The sequence below is a fragment of the Lemur catta genome, chromosome 3 (genome assembly GCF_020740605.2).
Source record: "Lemur catta isolate mLemCat1 chromosome 3, mLemCat1.pri, whole genome shotgun sequence".
NCBI lineage: Eukaryota > Metazoa > Chordata > Mammalia > Primates > Lemuridae > Lemur > Lemur catta.
In genome coordinates this window covers 126160089-126179471 of record NC_059130.1, presented here as the reverse complement: position 1 = coordinate 126179471, position 19383 = coordinate 126160089, and the positions used below count along the sequence as shown (strand labels likewise).

The 19383-nt window shown below is 68.1% G+C and overlaps 2 protein-coding genes across 5 annotated transcripts; both read left to right on the top strand.

The window, feature by feature from the left end:
• Positions 1-1851: 1851 nt before the first annotated feature.
• Positions 1852-14814, top strand: MIB2 (MIB E3 ubiquitin protein ligase 2). Of its 3 annotated transcripts, none has more exons than XM_045548744.1 (19): positions 1852-3021; positions 8323-8592; positions 8673-8844; positions 9874-9980; positions 10085-10279; positions 10392-10534; positions 10653-10760; positions 11619-11723; positions 11791-11953; positions 12028-12161; positions 12238-12386; positions 12478-12634; positions 12739-12899; positions 12986-13112; positions 13202-13435; positions 13739-13917; positions 13993-14171; positions 14242-14307; positions 14480-14814. In XM_045548744.1, exons 2-19 carry the CDS (start codon positions 8346-8348, stop codon positions 14716-14718), a joined length of 2865 nt encoding a protein of 954 aa, XP_045404700.1. In that variant the 5' UTR covers positions 1852-3021; positions 8323-8345; the 3' UTR covers positions 14719-14814. The 3 variants fall into 3 exon arrangements, with proteins under 3 accessions (XP_045404700.1, XP_045404703.1, XP_045404702.1); XM_045548747.1 differs by having other exon boundaries at positions 13993-14161; positions 14480-14513; XM_045548746.1 differs by lacking the exon at positions 11619-11723.
• Positions 14815-16304: 1490 nt separating this feature from the next.
• MMP23B (matrix metallopeptidase 23B) lies at positions 16305-18775 on the top strand. 2 transcript variants are annotated; one of them, XM_045548754.1, is made up of 8 exons: positions 16305-16525; positions 16895-17025; positions 17109-17248; positions 17314-17481; positions 17851-18015; positions 18091-18201; positions 18280-18406; positions 18545-18775. In XM_045548754.1, exons 1-8 carry the CDS (start codon positions 16370-16372, stop codon positions 18717-18719), a joined length of 1173 nt encoding a protein of 390 aa, XP_045404710.1. In that variant the 5' UTR covers positions 16305-16369; the 3' UTR covers positions 18720-18775. The 2 variants fall into 2 exon arrangements, with proteins under 2 accessions (XP_045404710.1, XP_045404712.1); XM_045548756.1 differs by having other exon boundaries at positions 16370-16525; positions 18323-18406.
• Positions 18776-19383: the final 608 nt, after the last annotated feature.

Here is a 19383-nt window from a genome sequence, read left to right as displayed (position 1 = left end):
GGGGGAACTCTCATGGGAATACTCGTAGGAGCCCCTATTACAAGCCATTCCTGCAATACCACGTTGCCCTTAACAGGAAGTGTGGCACGGCAATTCCTCAAGACTGCAGTATTCCAGATAAGCAGCTTGCCGGGGGACACCTGTGCAGTAACTGTCTTCGCCAGTGAGCTAACGCCAACTCCTGCAGCAAGCCCCTATAACCAGTGATTTTTGTTACAAACCAGCTTACGTGAATCTCTTCGTCTTTAAAACCTCCCCTCAGCCCCACCCCTCAGCAATGCCTGTGATCTGTCACAGGTTGGAGAGTCCCTGCTTTCCCAAGTGAGCTCATTTATTTGTCCTGGAGAGCACGTCTGAGTTTTTTTTTTTCTTTTGAGACATGGTCTCCGCTCTGTCACCCTGGCTGGAGTGCAGTGGCATGACCATAGCTCACTGCAGCCTCCAACTCCCGGGCTGGAGCGATCCTCCTGCCTCAGCCTCCCGAGTAGCCGGGACAGCAGGGGCGCACCACCACGTCCGGATAATTTTTCTATATTTTGTGGAGATGGGGTCTCGCTATTGCCCAGGCTGGTCTCAAGCGATCCTCCCGCCTCGGCTTCCCAGAGTGCTGGGATTACAGGTGTGAGCCACCGCGCCCGGCCTCTGAGTTTCTTTTGAGGTTGACACACTGGGGAGGTAACAGGGGTCACCCTTTGAGGGGTGGGGCGGGAAATCCACGGAAATATCTAAAAATAAGAAATAAAAAATTAGCCGTCCATTGTTCAGAAACACGGAGGCGTCTATCGGAGGAAACAGCCAGAGGCGAGCGTTTGCCTCTGGGGCCGGAGGCGGGGCGCGGAGCGCGGGCCGAGGCTGCTGCTTGTCCCCGTGCCGCCAGCGCTGCGTGACTCAGAACCACGGCTCTGCCCCACGAATCGAGTCGGGAGTCGCCTGCGACGAGGCCAGGGCTCTGCGTCCCAGGAAGCCCCGAAAGCTCCCCGGAGCCTGACGTCACTGGCGGATCCACAGTCTCCACGGCGACGGGATGCGCCCTCGGACACGCAAGCGCCCCGAAACCAGCTGCGCCACGTCGGGCAGCGTGCGGACGCCCGCCCGTGACGCACTTCCGGTTGGGGCCCCGCCCCGTCGCGGGGCGTGGCCGCGGCGTCCGAGCCTGAGCGGGCCGGGCGTGGGCTCCGTCCCGACCTCTGGCGCAGTGCGAGCCGGCCTCCCGGCCGACGGTGCGTGCGGCCGCGGAGCCTGCTCCCGGGCCCTCCGTGCTTTCCCCGAAACGTGCTCCCCGTCTGAGCGCGAGCGCGCCCTGAGTCCCTGCGCCTCGCACGGCCCTCCCCGCGCCGCGGGGCCTCCCGGAAGCCCGCCCTGCGCGCTCCCGCGGCCGCGGACCACAACTCCCGGCAGGCCCTGCGCGGCGCGGGCGCGCGCTCCGGGACAGCCGACGGACGGACCGGCCTCGGGCCTCGGCTCTCCTCGGGCCCCGCCCCCGGGCCGAGCAGGCGGGACCGAAACTTGCCGGCACGTGGAGGGTCTGCGGGGCCCGCGGCTTCCCGCAGCCCGACGCCCAGTGAGCGGGGCGGGCGCGGCGGAGGCTCGGGCGCCCCGACCCTCGCCCGGGGGCCGGCCGCTCGTGCCCGCGCGCGCCCCGGAGCCTCGCCCGGGGCTGCGGCCCTGACGTGTGCGATCGCGGCCGCGGGGTGCGGAGCGCGGGCCCGGGGCTAGCCGTGCGTCCCGGCGTCTCCCCGCCGCCACGGCTGCAGCGCGCAGGGCTTGTGCCACGAAGCGCAGCGCGGCCGCGGCGGGTCCCGGAGGGCCTAGGGCGGGCGGGGGGGCGACCGGACAGCCGGACAGGTGAGCTCTGACCGGTTTGCTGCCTGCTGCTTTGCATTTGATGCCTCGCCCTGTGGGTTCGTTCTGACGCGGGGTCAGAGGGCTTCCGTTTTCATCCGAGCCTGTATGTGTGTGGGCAGGAGGAGCGATAAATAAAACTGCCTCACCCCTCTGAGTTCAGAGCCAATCTAGGAAAAGCAAAGGTGCCAGACAGGCTCCTGATGGGCACGCGGGCCTGGGGACAGGGCGGCCCCAGCGCAGGGGCCCTGGCAAGCCTGCCCTTCCTGGAAGGTCCCCTCTCTCCCCATTCCACCCAGGCCTGTTGCTCCGGATGCGACAAGTATCTGAATGTCTTGTTGCTCTCCTGCTCAAGGTCAGCTCAGGGCAGTGGGTTGGGGGTGACACGGCAGTTTGCTGGTTGCCTGAGGGTCTCTGCCTGGATGGCCAAGATGTGAGGTGATGACAGCCTTGTTCCTCGAGGGGACTTCCCCCCGGCATGGCCTGCCGGGCAAGTTGGGTGTCCTGGTCTCTGTCTCAGGGCTGCACCTCACTCCCCAGTGGACCTGACCTCCCTGGGCACCCAGGACGTCCACTTGCATCTTAGCCGGAGCTGCCACATGGAAGGGGCCTGTGATCACCTGTTTTTGCCAGTTGATTGTGCCACACACACAGTGTCACTTCCGCAGTGTCACTAGACACAGCCAGAAGTGCAAGGAGAAGGGAGCCTTGCGTCCTCTGCCACCTCAGTCTCTGTAGCCTCCTTCTTCTGAATAAAGGCCATTTACTAACTTCTTGGCTAAATATGATTTGGTTTCTGTGGGTTTTTAAAGCTTTTCCAATAAAGTACCCATAAATAGGGGAATACCTTACTCCTGCACTGTCTGGATTTATGGTTTGGAAATGTTCCTGCTCCTTAAGAGCTCACATTTTTTTTTGTGAAAAGAGAAGCTAGTCAGCAAGAGAACAGACCCAGTGGCTTCTGGGGTGGTTAGGATGGTCAATGCTAATGTGTAAAACCGCCTTTTAAAATCGTCTTTCCCCAGACTGGCTCACGGGCTGCCTGTTCTGTCTGCTGTGCTGTGTGCCGGCAATGGCTTCTAGTGTCCAACAGGAAAGTCTGGTGGCCGAGTGAATTTGTGACCCAGGAATAGCAACTGAACTCCTGGATGCCGGCTCCAGGCTGGTGTGTGCTGTGAGGTAAGTTCTGCTTTTGCTACAGCACATTTGTCAGCCGAGTCTTCATGCTCTGACTGCCTCACCATCGTTTTAAACGTGGCTAGCAATAGCCTCTGAGGGGGTTCCATTGCCAGCCAGTGGCACGGCCTGTAAGCTCTGGGGCAGACGGCAGAGTCGGTCTCTCTGGTAAGGAAATAAAGGTAGGTAACTGGGTGAATTTCCCTCTGAGACGGCGACGTGCGTGAGTGAGCAGGTGTTTCGTGGCAGCGTGCAGCATTTAAGGGTGACTCCTTGGCTACTTATTTACCAGAGGGATCGCAGGGAACAGATTGGCACCTGTGTCTATGGATTTGAAAGTAGGGCCACGTGCACAGCTGGGGCTGTGGTGGCTGCAGCTCTCCCTGGAGCCTTCCATGCACACTGGGTCCCGGCTCCCGCGTGGCTGTCTCTGGTGTCAGTGTTTCTGGGATGGTTGGGTCTGGGCCGGCCATGACATTTGCACTTTCCACTGCAGCCTCCGGCCTAGAGCTAGCCAGCTGTGGGCAGGTGGGGGGAGCCCATTCTGCAGGGCGCTCAGGGCTCACAGGTACCTTCCTCTGTGCCTGGAGCCTTGTGGGGTGAGGACAGGAAGGTGGGAGCAGGCGGCTCGGAGACGGAAGGGATGGCGCAGGGCAGTGGTCAGGAGGCTTGGCAGATCCTGGGAGGAGGCAGCGGTGAGAGCCGGTGGGGCAGCGTCTGTCCCTGGGAGTCTGGTTGGTCCAGGACAGCCCCCCGCCCCCATCAGGTATTCCTCACTCAGTGCCCCTGGGGCTGTACTCACCTGAGGTCTGCAGCGTGGCCAGCGTGGGTGCAGAGTGCAGTCCCGGCATCCAGGCCACTCCTGGACTTGCTCAGAGGAGGGGGCCCAGCAGGCCCTGGGGCGTGCCATCCTCAGGCCTGCGGGCACTGCCGTCGGGGCCAGTTTTACTGTACCGCACTCTGGGTGGGCAAGTGCCTATCCTGTGGCCTGACGAGGACCTGATGGTCCGGGGAGGCCAGGGATGAGCTCTCCTGCCTGCAGGCTTCGCTCCGGGATGGCCAGGCCGCTTGTGAGGCCCACAGCCCCTAAGCCTCTTGGGAGCAGTGGGACGGGGCAGGCCCAGTCTGATCCTCAGGCCCCCTGAGCAGTCACACTCTGTCCCCGTCTCCTTGTGGGAGAGACCTCCCAGATGGAGGGAACGAGTGCTGAGTCCGGCTGGGGGTGCCCAGGTCTCATTGCTGCCTCCCGTCCCTGGGGGGCCGAGGTAGTGGGCCCTGAGGCTGGGGCGCCAGGAGCCGGCGCGCAGGTGCTGGGCCCTGGGGGGACAGTGACAGAGACCAGGCAGGGAGGGCAGAGGGCGTGGTGGAGCAGAGGACAGACCCCGAGACCCCCGGGGAGGGGTCCTGGAGGGGAGGCAACAACGAGGCTTTGGGCCGGGCCCCGCCAGGTTGCACCTCTGCTCTGTGGAGATAAGCGTGGAACGGGCGGGTGCCCTGAGCTGCCCGCCTGGGCTCCTTCGGGCGCTTCCCTCTTGTTGGGGCAGCCTGGGCAGCGCGAGAGGTGAGGTGGGGAAGGAAGCCCTCCCTGCAGCCTGCCCGGCTGTGCCCCGACTCCCCGACTAGGGAGCCCCTGGGCGGGTGGCAGTTTGGTGGCTGGGGCTCGGGCACTGTCTGGCCGTGCTAAAAATGCCGGGCGGGACTGCAGACGGGTGTTGGTCAGAGGTGCCGGCTCCTCTGTCACAGGCTGACCACCCTGCCGCCCTGTGCGGTGGTTGCCAGCTAAGGCTTGGTCCTGATTTCCTGAAGACCCTGCCGGGCACCCTCCACCCTGGCATCTTCAGTCTCTGCCCCTCCTCCTGAGGGCGGGGCTGGGCACAGGTCTTGCCTGCTCTCGTGCGTGGTGCCCCGACCATGTCTTGTTGGAAAAGGTCCAGCAGCAGGTGGCCAGTGGGCCATAGGCCACCAGGTTGGGCAGGTTGGTGGCTGGCCTGGGCAGAGCCGGCTCCAGCTGGGAGGACGCCACCCTGGCTGCAGAAAGACGACGGTGCCAGCTCATGCTGCCTGGGTATTTTCCTGCCCAAAGTCCTTTGTCTCAGTGCTGGGCCAGTTTTGGGGCTTGGCAGATGGGGTGTTCCCGGTTAGCAGAGACCTGCGGTTGGGTCTGTCTGCTCAGGCGTGTTCGGGTCTGTGGCTGCCGTAACAAGCTCTGCTCTTGCTAGACAGGAGTGTCTGGGGGGGAAGAGGCCCCGGCTCAGCCCGTTCTCCTGGTTGTGACCAATTCTGGTGGGCTCTTGGCAGGGAGAAGGCTGTGTGTGGGTCTGGCGGAGGTCGGAGGTCGGCAGCCTGGCAGGGGTGGGGTCTGCGCCCCTAAGGAGCAGAGCCACCACTCTGTAAGGAGGCCACTGTGTCCGCCTCCCCCACCTCCGCTACCTCTGCAGGGAAGGTCCCCGTGCAGAGGCGGCTGGGAGTGGGGAGGCTCAGCTCCGGCTGTGCCTGCGCCTTCTGAGGAGCTCCAGGGGCGGAAGCTGCAGCCGCTGCAGGGGTGCGAGGAGCAGGCGGTCTGCGCAGCCTGCCCCCCAGTGGTGGCTCAGCAGGACGTCGGGCTGCTCGCCCAGCCCAGGGAAGGAGGGGTGACTCCCTCCCAGACAGCCCCAGGGGGCACGGCAGGGTCTCCAGGGGAGAGTCCAGGGCCACAACCAGGGAGGGGCCGTGGGGCTGGGTGGCCAGAGGAGCGGTGTCCACTCGGACGTGCCAGGTGCAGCCGTGTGCGCTCAGGGTGCCGCGCCGGTGCCTGGCCTTCGGGAGCCCAAGGTCGGTGTTTGGATGGGTGGGAGTGACCTGGGCCAGGCCGTTTGGACCCGGGTCTGCCAGCTATCACGGGAGCCGAGTACAAGTTCTGTCTGCTTCACGTTCCATTCGTTCTCAGCCGTTCAGTAAACGTCGAAGCTGTCAGAGGCTGGACGTGGGATGAGGCAGGGAACAGAGATGGGGGTGCCCTTCGAGGCCCCGACCTCCTGGGCACCTGCTCTGTCAAGGACAATTGTGTGCGGGGCGTGGGGAGGGTGCGTGGGTCACTCCTGGCTCTGTGCGGGCCAGGGGGCAGGGAGGGGCTGCTCTGGCTGCCCCCTGTGGCAGCTGGTGATGTGGTGGGAGGCCACGCCGACGGCCGGGCCACGGGGCTGCAGAAGGCCTGCAGGGAATGCAGGGCGGGCCATCGTCCCTGGCCACCCTGGTGCTGCTCACGGGGCCCTTGTCTGGGGCTTGCTGGCCCCAGAGAGTCTTGGGCAATACTGGCAGCTTCTCGCTGCCCTCGCCGGGGCGTCCTCGCATGGCTGCTCCGGCTCCTGCTCCTTGCTGGGGCTGCCCTGGCCTCAGACGTCCAGGCCCTGTCCTAGCCGGGTCTCCGCTGGCCACAGGTGAGGGGCAGGTGGCCTGGCAGTGCAGCGCTCTGGACTGACGGGGCTTCTGTGAAGCCGCAGAGCCTGCTGTGGGGGGTGAGCTCCTGAACAGCCACCCCAGGGAAGGCCTGTGCTCGTAAAACGTCCTGCTCCTGTGCAAGCCCTGGTGGCCCTGGCCAGGCTGGCCTGGAGGTCGGTGCCCCTGAGAGTCTGAGGGAGCCGAGGTTCAGACCCTCAGGCGCGGATCAGGAGCGCAGCCCTGCAGGCAGAGCCCCGTGCGGGACACAGGCTTCCAAGTGGGGCCTTGGTCCAGGGACAACCTGTGGAGCTTGGCTGGCTGTGGACACCCAGCCCCGGAGCCAGAGCAGGAGTGGGGACCACAGCCAGACAGCGCCTGTCCTCAGTGCCCACCTGCAGCCTCACCTGGCCGGGGTGTCTCTGGAACTGGCCCTTGATGCGGAGTTTGGGCGGGGGAGGGGTGGGGCCCAAGTGGGGCGTGTGGTGCCCTGGCCTCAGTGTCCTGTGGCTGAACAGGGCCATGGGACCCTCCCTGGGGCTGGCAAGACCTTGGCTGGCTGGCAGTCGCCTCCCAGCCTCACCCCGGCCAGCCTGAGGGTGTCCTCTGGCCTCCTTCAAAGGCTGAGAGTGAGTTCTGGACCTAGACCGCGGGTCCCCTGCCCTGCCTCGCGCAGTGTCCCCAGGCGGCCTCCCTCCCCGGCCACGGGGCCCGGACAGTTACGTGAGAACTGGCGTGGAGGTGGCTCCCTCCATCTGGGACTCCCTGAGCCCTCCCCCACTCTGGTCTCTTCCACGTCCACTCGCGTCGTCAGCAAGGCCGTCGACAGCGTGGTGCAGAGTGGCAGGCACGGCAGGCCCACGTGTGCAGGGGACGTCTGGTGGGCCCAGCACGTCCTGGGTCCTAGGGCCCTTGGTCCTGTCTGCCTCGGACGCCCTGGATTTGCTTGTCCCTTTTGCCGTCTTCTTATAAGTGGGACCCCGGCACGTGCTCTGTAGCTTGTGGCTCCTTCCCCCCATGTCCGTCGTGAGCCCCACCCTGCTGCTGCCGCGGGTACCGGGGTGGGTTCGAGCTCCACTGGGGACCGAGCCCCTTCAGGGCCCCATTCACCCTGGACGTGAGGCGGTGCTTCTGTGACCCGTGTGCCACCTCTGTGGGTCATATCTGGAGAGGCCGGGCCACACTGCTCCAGAGAAGGCCCCTGCAGTGCCATGTGACCTCGCTGCAGTGCCCCAGCGTCCTGCCCAGAGCAGCGTCCTAGTGACCAGACACCCCGCGTGTTAGTGCTCGGTGCCTGTGCTGGCGTTTGCCCTGTTCTGTTGGGTGGTTGATTCTCCACACGGATCTGTCGGGTTCTTTACACGTTCCGGGTACAAGTCCTCCAGGGGGACTGTGTGTTGCAAACATCTGTTACCTGCTGCCACCTCTTCAGTTGCTTAATGATGTCTTGGTGAACAGCGGTTCTTAGTTTGACGAAGTGCAGCGTTACCAGTTGTCTGCACAAACAAATAGTCTGTTTCATTCTGAGCGCTTTATTATTTGCCTTTCACATTGAGACCTACGACTGAAATCCATTAATTTTTAAACAAATACGTATTGATGGCTCACAGCACTGCCCAGCTCGGGTGGCGCCCACTGGCACGAGCGGATGCTTGGGGCCTTCTCTGCCAGGTCTGGTTCCTGACACCTCGGGCCAGACTGCGGTCGTGCCCCAGCCTCAGCCCCGCCTTCCCTGCTGGCCTAGGGTCTCCCCGGCCCCAGGGCATTTGCACATGCCCTCCAGCCCCTCTGCCTCTCCCAGGTGGCCTTCTCTGGGCAGGTGAGCACCGTCCTGGGGCAGTTTGGCCCTGTGGCCTCCAGACGCAGCCTGAGGGTGCCCTCTACCTGCAGGTCCCTGAGCAGCCCCGCCAGCCATGGACCCAGACCCCCAGGCCGGCGTGCAGGTGGGCATGCGTGTGGTGCGCGGCGTGGACTGGAAGTGGGGCCAGCAGGACGGCGGCGAGGGCGGCGTGGGCACGGTGGTGGAGCTCGGCCGCCACGGCAGCCCGTCGACCCCCGACCGCACGGTTGTCGTGCAGTGGGACCAGGGCACCCGCACCAACTACCGCGCCGGCTACCAAGGCGCGCACGACCTTCTGCTCTACGACAACGCCCAGATCGGTGCGCGGCTGTGGGGGCTGGCGAGGGGGGTGGGGCCCTGGGGGCGGGGCGGCCCCTTCCCTGACTTGGGCCGCCCCCAGGCGTCCGCCACCCCAACATCATCTGTGACTGCTGCAAGAAACACGGGCTGCGGGGCATGCGCTGGAAGTGCCGCGTCTGCTTCGACTACGACCTCTGCACACAGTGCTACATGCACAACAAGCACGACCTCACCCACGCCTTCGAGCGCTACGAGACGGCCCACTCACGCCCGTGAGTTCCCCGCTGCCCGCAACAGCGTGCTGGGGGCTTGGCCGCACAGGGCCTCCCTGGCTGGCGTCCAGGCTTGGTGACCGGTGCCCGGACACCTACCCGGGCCTTGGCCCCTGAGGACTGGAGCCGCCTTCTCCCTCTCCTGAGCCGCCTCCTGGAAGGATGGCCAGGGCCTTGGTCACTCTGGGGCACGGACGCCAGCCCCACCCTCAGGAAGGAGCAGGGTCTACCAGGGAGGTCTGCAGAGCTTGGCGACAGGGTCTCTTCTGTCCTGGCACCACACACAGAGCCAGGCGCGGCTCCTGGCACAGCTTTGGACTGGGGCACTGAGGGGGCCTGTGTGTGGCTGCAGCCAGCGTCCCCCCTGGAGGTGCCAGGCCTGGCAGTGAGGCCTCTGGCAGCACAGCCCGTGCTTGGAGCCAGCCCCTTGGCACAGCTGGGCAGGTGCCCCTGGCCTGGCTGGGAGGCTGCTTTGCTATGGGCAGAGGGAATTGGGCCGGGGAGTCTCTGCTGGGCTGGGCCAGGCACACAGAGGTGCCATCCCTTGTCCCCTGTGCTGTCACCCTTGTCTCCCTGCCCCTGCCTGCACGGGGAGGGAAGTGTGTGTTCCAGATCCCAGCTGTCTGCAGGCAGTGTGGGGGCGGGGCAGCTGTCCGGGTGCTGCTGGCCACGCCTGCTCTCTTCACTCCTCTCCCCGCATGCGCAGCCCTCTCTGGGGCAGGCTGCACCCTGGCTCGCTGGGAGGCAGCAGGCATGAAGTGACTGCCCCCAGAGGCCCTGCTGTGAGGGTCGGAGCCTGGTGTCAGGGAAGTCCCCTGAGGGACATGCCCAGCAGGCTCACTCCAGGCCCCCGTCCAGGGGTGCCAATGGCTCCCCTGGAGCCTCCCCCAGTGTGGAGGGCACTGCCCTGCTGGGACCCCCGTCCTTGAAGCTGCTACATCCCCAGCTCCCACTCACACCTGCTGGAGCTGCAGGATGGGCCTGTACCGCTGTGCTCTCCTCAGTGGCTCAGGACCCACTCTCTTGCAGTGTCACACTGAGTCCCCGCCAGGGCCTCCCGAGGATCCCACTGAGGGGCATCTTCCAGGGGGCAAAGGTGGTGCGAGGGCCCGACTGGGAGTGGGGCTCCCAGGATGGTGAGTGGGGACAGAGGGGACAGGGAGGTGGGGCTGGGCTGTGGCTGGCTACGGCTCAGCCTCGAGGCACAGCCTTAGCCTGCTGGCGGGGACTGTCTCCCCAGGAGGGGAAGGGAAGCCAGGCCGAGTGGTGGACATCCGTGGCTGGGATGTGGAGACAGGCCGGAGTGTGGCCAGTGTGACATGGGCCGATGGTACCACCAACGTGTACCGTGTGGGCCACAAGGGCAAGGTGGACCTCAAGTGTGTGGGTGAGGCGGCAGGCGGCTTCTACTACAAGGAGCACCTCCCGAGGCTCGGTACGGGCCATCCTGCTGACACCAGCTGCCCTCCCTCCCTGGCTGGGCAGGGGCTGCCTGTGCGGTCCTGGTGGGGGCTGGGTGCCGCCTGAGGCCTGCCTGCCTCCCCCAGGTAAGCCGGCAGAGCTGCAGCGCAGGGTGAGTGCTGACGGCCAGCCCTTCCAGCATGGGGACAAGGTCAAGTGTCTGCTGGACACAGATGTCCTGAGGGAGATGCAGGAGGGCCACGGTGGCTGGAACCCCAGGATGGCGGAGGTGAGCCGCCCCGCCTGCCGAGCCCCCGTGCCCTCCCCTCCCGAGTCCTCCAGCCCCAGCCCTCCTCCTTCCCTGGAGTCCAGCCTAACCCAGCCATAGCCTCCGTGACCCGCCACAGTTTATCGGACAGACGGGCACCGTGCACCGCATCACAGACCGCGGGGACGTGCGCGTGCAGTTCAACCATGAGACCCGCTGGACCTTCCACCCGGGGGCTCTCACCAAGGTGCATGGGGGGCCGGGCTGAGCCCCATCCATTCACTTCTGCAACCCCTCCACGTACCCACCTGGCATTGGGGGTGGTCAGGCAGGACTGGGGTGCCAGCCCCCACCCATGAGCCCCCAGCTCTGAAGGAAGGGGAGGCCTGGTGGGTGGAGGTGGGGTCCAGGAGAAGAGGGATTGGGAGCTGGTGGGGCTGCAGTGGGCAGGCCGAGCCTCTGTGCCGAGGACTGAAGGGGCCAGGACAGCACTGTGGGCGGAAGGAGGCAGCGTGGGGGGGCGGGTGTGAGCAGCTGTGAGGACAGGGCTCAGGGAGGTGGGGCCTGAGTTGTCTGGGAGACGTGGTGGTGGGGATGGGGGACGCGGGGGTAGGACTAGTGGGGCGGAATTGTCAGCTCTGCTCTGCTCTGCTCTTCTGGTCCAGGACACCCCAGCCTTCAAGGCCGGGGTGTGGGGAGTCACGGGACGGGCTGGGACAGTGAGTTCTCTGCAGATGAGGGTGTGCAGGTGTGGGGGGTCAGAGTAGGGGGAGGAGCCCCACCCCCACACGCCCGGCCTTGCTGCCTCCTGCCCCTCCAGGTTCGGGCTCCCCAGGGGTGGGCACCTCGGCCTTGCGCCTCCCCAGAGCTGGCTTGTGTCTGGTCTGGTCACGGCCTCCTGGCTGTCACCCCCATGGCTCTGGGCTGGGCCACCCAGAGCTGCCTTGTCATCTGCAGCCCTTGTCCAGCCAGACCTCCTGGTTGCGCTGGGGGTGGGCTGGGACTTGCCAGCCTGTGGAGCTTGGTGGGTCACTCCCAAGTGCCCGTGACCCTGGGCAGCCACATGGGGCCGGGGGACCCCCTCACGTGCCTTTCTGTTGTTCAGCACAACTCCTTCTGGGTGGGCGACGTGGTCCGGGTCATCGACGACCTGGATGCAGTGAAGCGACTGCAGGCCGGGCATGGCGAGTGGACGGATGACATGGCCCCCGTGAGTGCCTTGCCCCTGCCGCCCCCCTCCACCTGTGGCCTGCTGTGACCCCACCTCTCCCCCTCAGGCCCTGGGCCGCGTTGGGAAAGTGGTGAAAGTGTTTGGAGACGGGAACCTGCGCGTGGCCGTTGGTGGTCAGCGGTGGACCTTCAGCCCCTCCTGCCTGGCAGCCTACCGGCCCGAGGAGGACGCCAACCTGGATGTGGCTGAGCGTGCCAGGGAGAACAAAAGTGGGCACTAGCCTGGGTGGCCGGTGGGAGACGGGGCTGCCCCTGGCCAACACTGACCTCAGCCCTGTCCCCAGGCTCTCTGAGCGTGGCCCTGGACAAGCTGCGGGCCCAGAAGGGTGACCCAGAACACGCAGGGAGGCTGGTGGTGGAGGTCGTCCTGGGCAACATGGCCCGGGCTCTGGACCTGCTGCAGCGGCACCCGGAACAGGTACACGCCCTTCCCGGCCTTCCTCCCCACAAGGTGGGGGAGAGAGCGGGGACTCACCTGCTGGCTGTCCTGGCAGGTGGACACCAAGAACCAGGGCAGGACAGCCCTGCAGGTGGCTGCCTACCTGGGCCAGGTGGAGCTGGTGCGGCTGCTGCTGCAGGCAAGGGCAGGGGTGGACCTGCCGGACGACGAGGGCAACACGGCACTGCACTACGCGGCCCTTGGGTGAGGACTGGGAGGACCCGGAGCGGCTGAGCCCCGGGGTGCAGCCCGTGGGCATTCTGCTTCCTCTCCCCTCCCCACCGTCTTCCCGCAGGAACCAGCCTGAGGCTGCCCGGGTGCTCTTGAGCTCAGGGTGCGGGGCAGACGCCCTCAACAACACCCGGAGCACAGCGCTGCATGTGGCCGTGCAGAGGGGCTTCCTGGAGGTGGTGAGGGTCCTGTGTGAACGCGGCTGTGACGTCAACCTGCCTGTGAGTGCTGGTCCCCAGGTGCCCTGACCCTAACCTGGGGTCAAGGAGGCAGCCTGACCCTAGAGGAAGTCACCACCAAGTGACCACTGGCTCCCCATTGGCAGGACGCCCATGCCGACACGCCCCTACACTCTGCCATCTCAGCGGGTGCTGGCGCCAGCGGCATCGTTGAGGTCCTCACCGAGGTGCCTGGCGTCGACGTCACTGCCACCAACAGCCAGGGCTTCACACTGCTGCACCACGCGTCCCTCAAGGGCCATGCACTGTGAGTGTGGGCAGCCGGCTCCTGCCATTGGACGGGACACCCTGGGGACGGCCCCAGGCCCTGGACGGATCTCCCTGCTCCCACAGAGCTGTCAGGAAGATTCTGGCACGAGCACGGCAGCTGGTGGACGCCAAGAAGGAGGATGGCTTCACGGCCTTGCACCTGGCTGCCCTCAACAACCACCGTGAGGCGGCCCAGATCCTCATCAGGGAGGTGCGGGCCGGGTCCTGGGCCTGCCCAGGGACCAGGGAGCTGGGGGCCTGCTGGGGTCCCCAGGCAGAGCCTGTGCCCACCCTCCGCAGGGCCGCTGTGACGTGAACGTGCGCAACAGGAAGCTCCAGTCCCCGCTGCATCTGGCCGTGCAGCAGGCCCACGTGGGGCTGGTGCCGCTGCTGGTGGATGCTGGTTGCAGTGTCAACGCCGAGGATGAGGAGGGGGACACAGCCCTGCATGTGGCTCTGCAGCGTCATCAGATGCTGCCCCTGGTGGCTGATGGGGCCGGGGGGGACCCGGGGCCCTTGGAGCTGCTGTCCAGGGTGAGGAAGCGGAGCCGTGCGTGGAGAGGGTACCGTGGCGCCTGGCCGCCTGCGGTGCCGGCCCAGGGAGCCGTGCTTTCTGGGGAGAGGGGTGGCCTGGGAGGCTGGTTTTCAGGAGCCGCCCCGCGTGACCTCTGACACCTGCGATTCTGTATCCCTGGCCTGCCTGGGAAAGGGGGCGAGGAGTAGGGGTTCAGAGGTCGGCGCCCCCCGCTCCCCCACTCTGCTTCCCGGAGTCGGGGCCCGGGAGGGGCGCCCTGCGCCGGCTGCTGCCGCCCTCACCGCCCGCGTCCTGCCGCCCAGCTACAGGCCTCGGGCCTCCCGGGCGGCGCGGAGCTGACGGCGGGCGCGGCCGTCGCGTGCTTCCTGGCGCTGGAGGGCGCCGACGTGAGCTACGCCAACCACCGCGGCCGGAGCCCGCTGGACCTGGCGGCCGAGGGCCGCCTGCTCGAGGCCCTGCAGGGCTGTGCCCAGCGCTTCCGGTGAGCTCGCGCGCGGGGCTGGGGCGCGGGCCCCGCGGCCGCCGGGCCCTTTCAAGCCGCCGCCTCCCACTGCAGGGAGAGGCGGGCGGGCGGCGGCGCGGCCCCAGGCCCCACGCACGTGCCCGGCACCCCGAACACCGTGACGAACCTGCGCGTGGCCGCCGCGGGGCTCGAGGCCGCCGAGTGCCTGGTGTGCTCCGAGCCGGCGCTCCTGGTGCTCTTCGCGCCGTGCCAGCACCGCACGGTGTGCGAGGGTGAGTGGGGGCCCGGGCGGCGCGGGGCGGGCGGCGCGGCCCTGACCGACCAGGCGCTCCCACCCCGCAGAGTGCGCGCGCAGGATGAAGAAGTGCATCAGATGCCAAGTGGTCATCAGCAAGAAGCTGCGCCCAGGTGGGTGGGCCGGGCCCCCGACCCGCTCCCGGCCCCTAGCTCGGTCCTTGTCCCTGGCCCCGCCTCCGGTTCGCGCCCTGTCCCCAGCTCACACCTGATCGCGGATCACACCTTGTCCTCATCACACCGGGTCCGGACCACACCCAGCCCCTCCCCCTCCCCCTCCCCGCAGACGGCTCGGAGGTGGCGAGCGCCGCGCCCCCGCCGGGCCCACCGCGGCAGCTGGTGGAGGAGCTGCAAAGCCGGTACCGGCAGATGGAGGAGCGCATCACCTGCCCCATCTGCATCGACAGCCACATCCGCCTCGTGTTCCAGTGCGGCCACGGCGCGTGCGCGCCCTGCGGCGCCGCGCTCAGCGCCTGCCCCATCTGCCGCCAGCCCATCCGCGACCGCATCCAGATCTTCGTGTGAGCCCGCGACATCCCCGCCCCCGGCGCGCCTCGGAGCCACGTCCGGGAACTGCCTTCGTAAACCCCCACCCTGTATTTTATAAAAAGATTCATGGACTTTGCCGCCCGCTGCCTGCCTGGGGTTGGGTCCTCGGCCCTGCCCCGCCGCGCCTGTCCTGCCGTGCTGGGGTCACAGGCCCAGGCTCCTGCCGAGACTCGGGCCTCGGGGCCAGAAGTATCCTCCAGGCGCGGGCACCGGCCACTCCCCGCGACCTTGGCCCTGGTCCGACAAGGCAGGGGACCCGGGCTGTGCTGTCCTCCGCTGCAGCAGCCCCTGCCCACTTCGAAGGGCGCCCCCGGGGCCTTCCCGTGTCCCCTTCCTTCTCTCTCCGTCCTGGGGGCAGGCTGGCCCGGCGGGGAGGGGTTGGGGACCCTGGCAGGGTCAGGCCGTGGAGTGTGGGCCGAGGGGACGTGGACCCGAGGAAGGGGCCGGTACACGCAAGAGGGGCCGGGCTGTGGGAGTAAACGTTTAGCCGGGGAGAGGGAGCGCTGCCGTCGGCTGAGCCGCTGGAGCCGGGCGCTTTCCAAGAACCACACGCCCTGCTCCTCCCGCTGGCCCGCGGCCGCCGCCAGCTGCTTGGCGCTGACCCCGCGGCGGCGCCGCTGTCACTCTGGGCCCGCGGCCGGCATGGAGAACGCCAGGGACAGGACATGGGCCTGGGCTGGCTCAGAACCCCCTGACCCCCGCCTCGCAGTCCGCGACCCCGCGGGCCGCCGGCCCCTGGTTCCGCAGGCCAGAGGCGCCCTCGCCATCGCCGCGCCTGGGCGGCCGCCCCGTCGGCCCTTCCAGCGTCGGCCCCCCCCCCCCCGGCGCCGCCCCCGCCCCAGCCAGGACAGTCCCAGCCTCTGCCCTCGCCGGTCCCCGCTCCCGGGTCACCTCCCCTGTCTGTCGCCGACTCGGGGATTCCGGGTCCCTACGCACCCGCAACACCCCCTCTCCCGCGCTGCCCTCTGCGGGGTCCCAGCCGAGCCAAGCCCCGCCACTTTCCCGCTCTCCGCGGGACCCCGCAGGTGCCCTTCCTCCTGCACCCAACCTGGCGCCTCTGTGACCCTTCCCCGCCGCACGTGCCCCTTCCCTGCTCCCCTTCGGCCGCCGCATACTCACTGCCACGTCCCCTTCCCGCCGCGTCCCTCCCCTCTCGCGGGGACAATCGGGCCAGTGCAGCGGGGTGACGGGGGCTCTGCTGTTTGGGGGGGGGTCCGTTTGGGAAAAAAGCCGCCGGGGTTGTTCAGCCCCCACCCAGCTTGGGAACCCACCTGACTACCCTTCCGTGGCCTGCGCCCCTGGCGCCCGCCCCTCCCTGGCTGCCTGGGGCCCTCTCGGTCCGCAGCTCAGGCGACCCCGCCCAGCCGGCTACGCCCCGGCCCCGCCACCGTCTCCGGCCCTGCGACCCCGCGCCCCGGCTGGAGGCGGCGGGCTGCGCCCCACGCGGTCGGTCGGGCCAGCTGGTTCCCTTCAGGGGCGGCCCCCCGCCCCCCCCACTGTAACCCGAGCCGCCCGCCGCTGCCTCCCCTCCCGCTCCTTGGCGGCAGCGACCGCGGCGGCGGCTCCTCGGCCCGGGTCCCCCAGCCGCGCTGTCCCATGCGGCCCTGAGCCCCGCAGCGAGTCCACTATGGGCCGCGGGACCTGTGTCCCTTCGGAGACCCCGAGGAGTGGCGTCCAGGGCCGCTGGCTGGGAGCCGCGCTGGGCGCCCTGTGCCTCCTGCCCGCCCTGGTGCTGCTGGCCCGGCTGGGCGCCCCGGCGGTGCGGGCCTGGAGTGCGGCGCAGGTGAGCAGCGGCCGGGGAGGCCAGGTGCGGCCTGCGGCCCCCACGGGTGTGTCCGCGCCCGTGGGGCGGGGTGTCTGTGGGTCTGCGTGCGAGTCCCCAGGGCGGAGGGTCCGAGCGTCTGCGTCCAGGGCTTGGGGGAGGTGGGAGCCAGCGCATCTCGAACTGGTGCCTCGTTTTTGGCAACGTTTTTCTCAGGTAAAAAAGCAACTCAGGATAGAAAACCAGAAAAGACAGAGACAAAAAGAGGGAACGCCAACACCCTCCCCCGCCCCGGGGCACCCTCCTTTCCTTCCAGTGCGAGTTCGCACCATTTTCTGGGCTTGGGGACTGCCCCTGCTGCGTCCCCACACTTTCCTTCCTCCCTTGAAGGGAGACGTCGCTGCACGGGGCCCCGGAGGAGTCCCCGCCGCCCGGGTCCCAGCCCCACTGGGCCCCCGCAGACGCCGCTACACGCTGACCCCAGCCAGGCTGCGCTGGGACCACTTCAACCTCACCTACAGGTGCGGCCTGGCCTTGGGGGGGGCGTGGCCGCGGCCTGGCCACCGCGCCGACCCTGCCCCTTGCCCCTTGCCCTTTGCCCCAGGATCCTTTCTTTCCCGCGGAACCTGCTGAGCCCCCGTGAGACCCGGCGGGGCCTGGCGGCTGCCTTCCGCATGTGGAGCGACGTGTCCCCCTTCAGCTTCCGCGAAGTGGCCCCTGAGCAGCCCAGCGACCTGCGCATAGGTGGGTCCCCGCCCCCGTCCCCGCCCGGCCGCGCGGGCCGCGCGCTCAGCCCGTGCTCCCCGCAGGCTTCTACCCGGCCACGCACACGGACTGCCTGGCGTCCGCGCTGCACCACTGCTTCGACGGCCCCACGGGGGAGCTGGCGCACGCCTTCTTCCCCCCGCACGGCGGCATCCACTTCGACGACAGCGAGTACTGGGTTCTGGGCCCCACGCGCTACAGCTGGAAGAAAGGTGACCCGCCGGCCTGGCTGTCTGGGGGGCGCTTGTTCTCTGCGCCACTGCGGGCCGCAGCGGGAGGGACTGGCGGGGTGGTGGCCGCCACGGGGCCGAGCAGGCAAGGGGACCGTGTGGCGCCCACAGGCCTGGGGCCCGGCCGCCCGGACTCCCCTCCCTGCCCCCACGCCGCCGCCGCGCGGGGAGGGAGCCGGACAGAGCCGCGTTCCTGGGGGCCGAGCTCAGCGCCCGGGCCCTGAACGTCTTATCTTCCCGGGCTGCGGCGAGGGCGGCTCCGCTGCTGAACTCCAGCAGATGTGCCGGCCTCGGCCTGCGGGCGGAGGGGCTGGGCCGGGGCTCCGAGACGCTGACCCGCGGGGCCCGCAGGCGTGTGGCTCACGGACCTGGTGCACGTGGCGGCCCACGAGATCGGCCACGCGCTGGGCCTGATGCACTCGCAGCACGGCCGGGCGCTCATGCACCTCAATGCCACGCTGCGCGGCTGGAAGGCGCTGTCGCAGGACGAGCTGTGGGGGCTGCACCGGCTCTACGGTGAGGCCCTCTGTCGGGGGGGGGGGACGGGGGCGGGGGCGCCCGCGCGGCCCTGAGCCAGGCCCCCTCCCGCAGGCTGCCTGGACCGGCTGCTCGTGTGCGAGTCCTGGGCACGGAGGGGCCTCTGCGACGCCCGCCAGCGGCTCATGAAGAGGCTCTGCCCCAGCAGCTGCGACTTCTGCTACGGTGGGGGCCAGGGCAGGGGCTGCTTGGGCCGGGTCTGGGCTGGGGGGACGCTGACGTGGCACCCCCCTCCCCAAGCAGAATTCCCCTTCCCCACGGTGGCCGCCACCCCACCGCCCCCCAGGACCAAAACCAAGCTGGTGCCCGAGGGCAGGAACGTCACCTTCCGCTGTGGCCAGAAGATCCTCCACAAGAAAGGCAAAGTGTAGTGAGTGGCCTGGGCGGGCAGGGGGCCTCTTGGGGTTGCGGGGGGGGGGGGGGGTTCTCCTGGGGCTGGGGGGCCGGGGCCTCGGGGGCGGGGCCGGGCCCTGGCTGGGCAGTGCCTGCAGGAGCCCCTCCCCCACAGCTGGTACAAGGACCAGGAGCCCCTGGAGTTCTCCTACCCAGGCTACCTGGCACTGGGCGAGGCACACCTGAGCATCATCGCCAACGCCGTGAACGAGGGCACCTACACGTGTGTGGTGCGCCGGCACCAGCGTGTGCTCACGACCTACTCCTGGCGTGTCCGTGTGAGGAGCTGAGCTCTCCGAGCCCCGCTGGGCGGCAGGCCCGGCTGATAAAAGCACTTTCTCTCTCATGTCTCTGCGCCCTTTCTTGGGAGAGTGGCGGGCAGCAGGTGGGGAGGTGGTCCCCACCCAGGCTGTCCCCCTGGATGTGGGGAGCCTCGGAGCCAGGACATCCCTCTTCCCCAGTCCCTGGGGCTGAGGACGCAGCTGACAGGTGAGAGGGGCTTTGCCAAGGTGGTGTCTGAGAGGTGGTGGCACCCCCAGGCCCAAGAGCCAGCGGGGCATCACTGGGCCAGCCCAGGGTCTGCTCAGAGATGGGTGAGGCAAGGAGGGCTTCTTGAAGGAGGCAGCTGGGCCGGCCTGGAAGAGGGGGGCAGCTGTGCCTCCAGGGCCTTTTGTGAGCGTGTGAACAGGGCTGGGGGACCAGCGTGGGCGGCGGTGGAGGCCCCCAGGTGGGTGCTAAGCGGGCCTGCTGCTGCCTGGGGCCAACGTCCCGCTCAGCCAGGCGAGGGTTGGGGGTCAGAGCTCCAGGGCCGAGCCCTGTCACCCAGCATCCTTGTGCCCCAGAACATGGGTGGCCTGTGGCTCCCTCCACGGCACGCCTCTGTGACCCAGCCTGGGGCCAGCCCACCTAAGAACACGTCAGAGCTTTCCTCCAAGAATATCTTACTACATTTTA

Coding starts and splice junctions, on each gene's coding strand:
- MIB2 (XM_045548744.1), top strand. CDS start 8,346: ATGGACCCAGACCCCCAGGCCGGCGTGCAGGTGGGCATGCGTGTGGTG. Junction 11,724..11,790: donor GGACGGATGACATGGCCCCC/GTGAGTGCCTTG, acceptor TCTCCCCCTCAG/GCCCTGGGCCGCGTTGGGAA. Junction 13,113..13,201: donor CCCAGATCCTCATCAGGGAG/GTGCGGGCCGGG, acceptor CACCCTCCGCAG/GGCCGCTGTGACGTGAACGT.
- MMP23B (XM_045548754.1), top strand. CDS start 16,370: ATGGGCCGCGGGACCTGTGTCCCTTCGGAGACCCCGAGGAGTGGCGTC. Junction 17,482..17,850: donor GCGCTACAGCTGGAAGAAAG/GTGACCCGCCGG, acceptor CGGGGCCCGCAG/GCGTGTGGCTCACGGACCTG. Junction 18,407..18,544: donor CACAAGAAAGGCAAAGTGTA/GTGAGTGGCCTG, acceptor CCTCCCCCACAG/CTGGTACAAGGACCAGGAGC.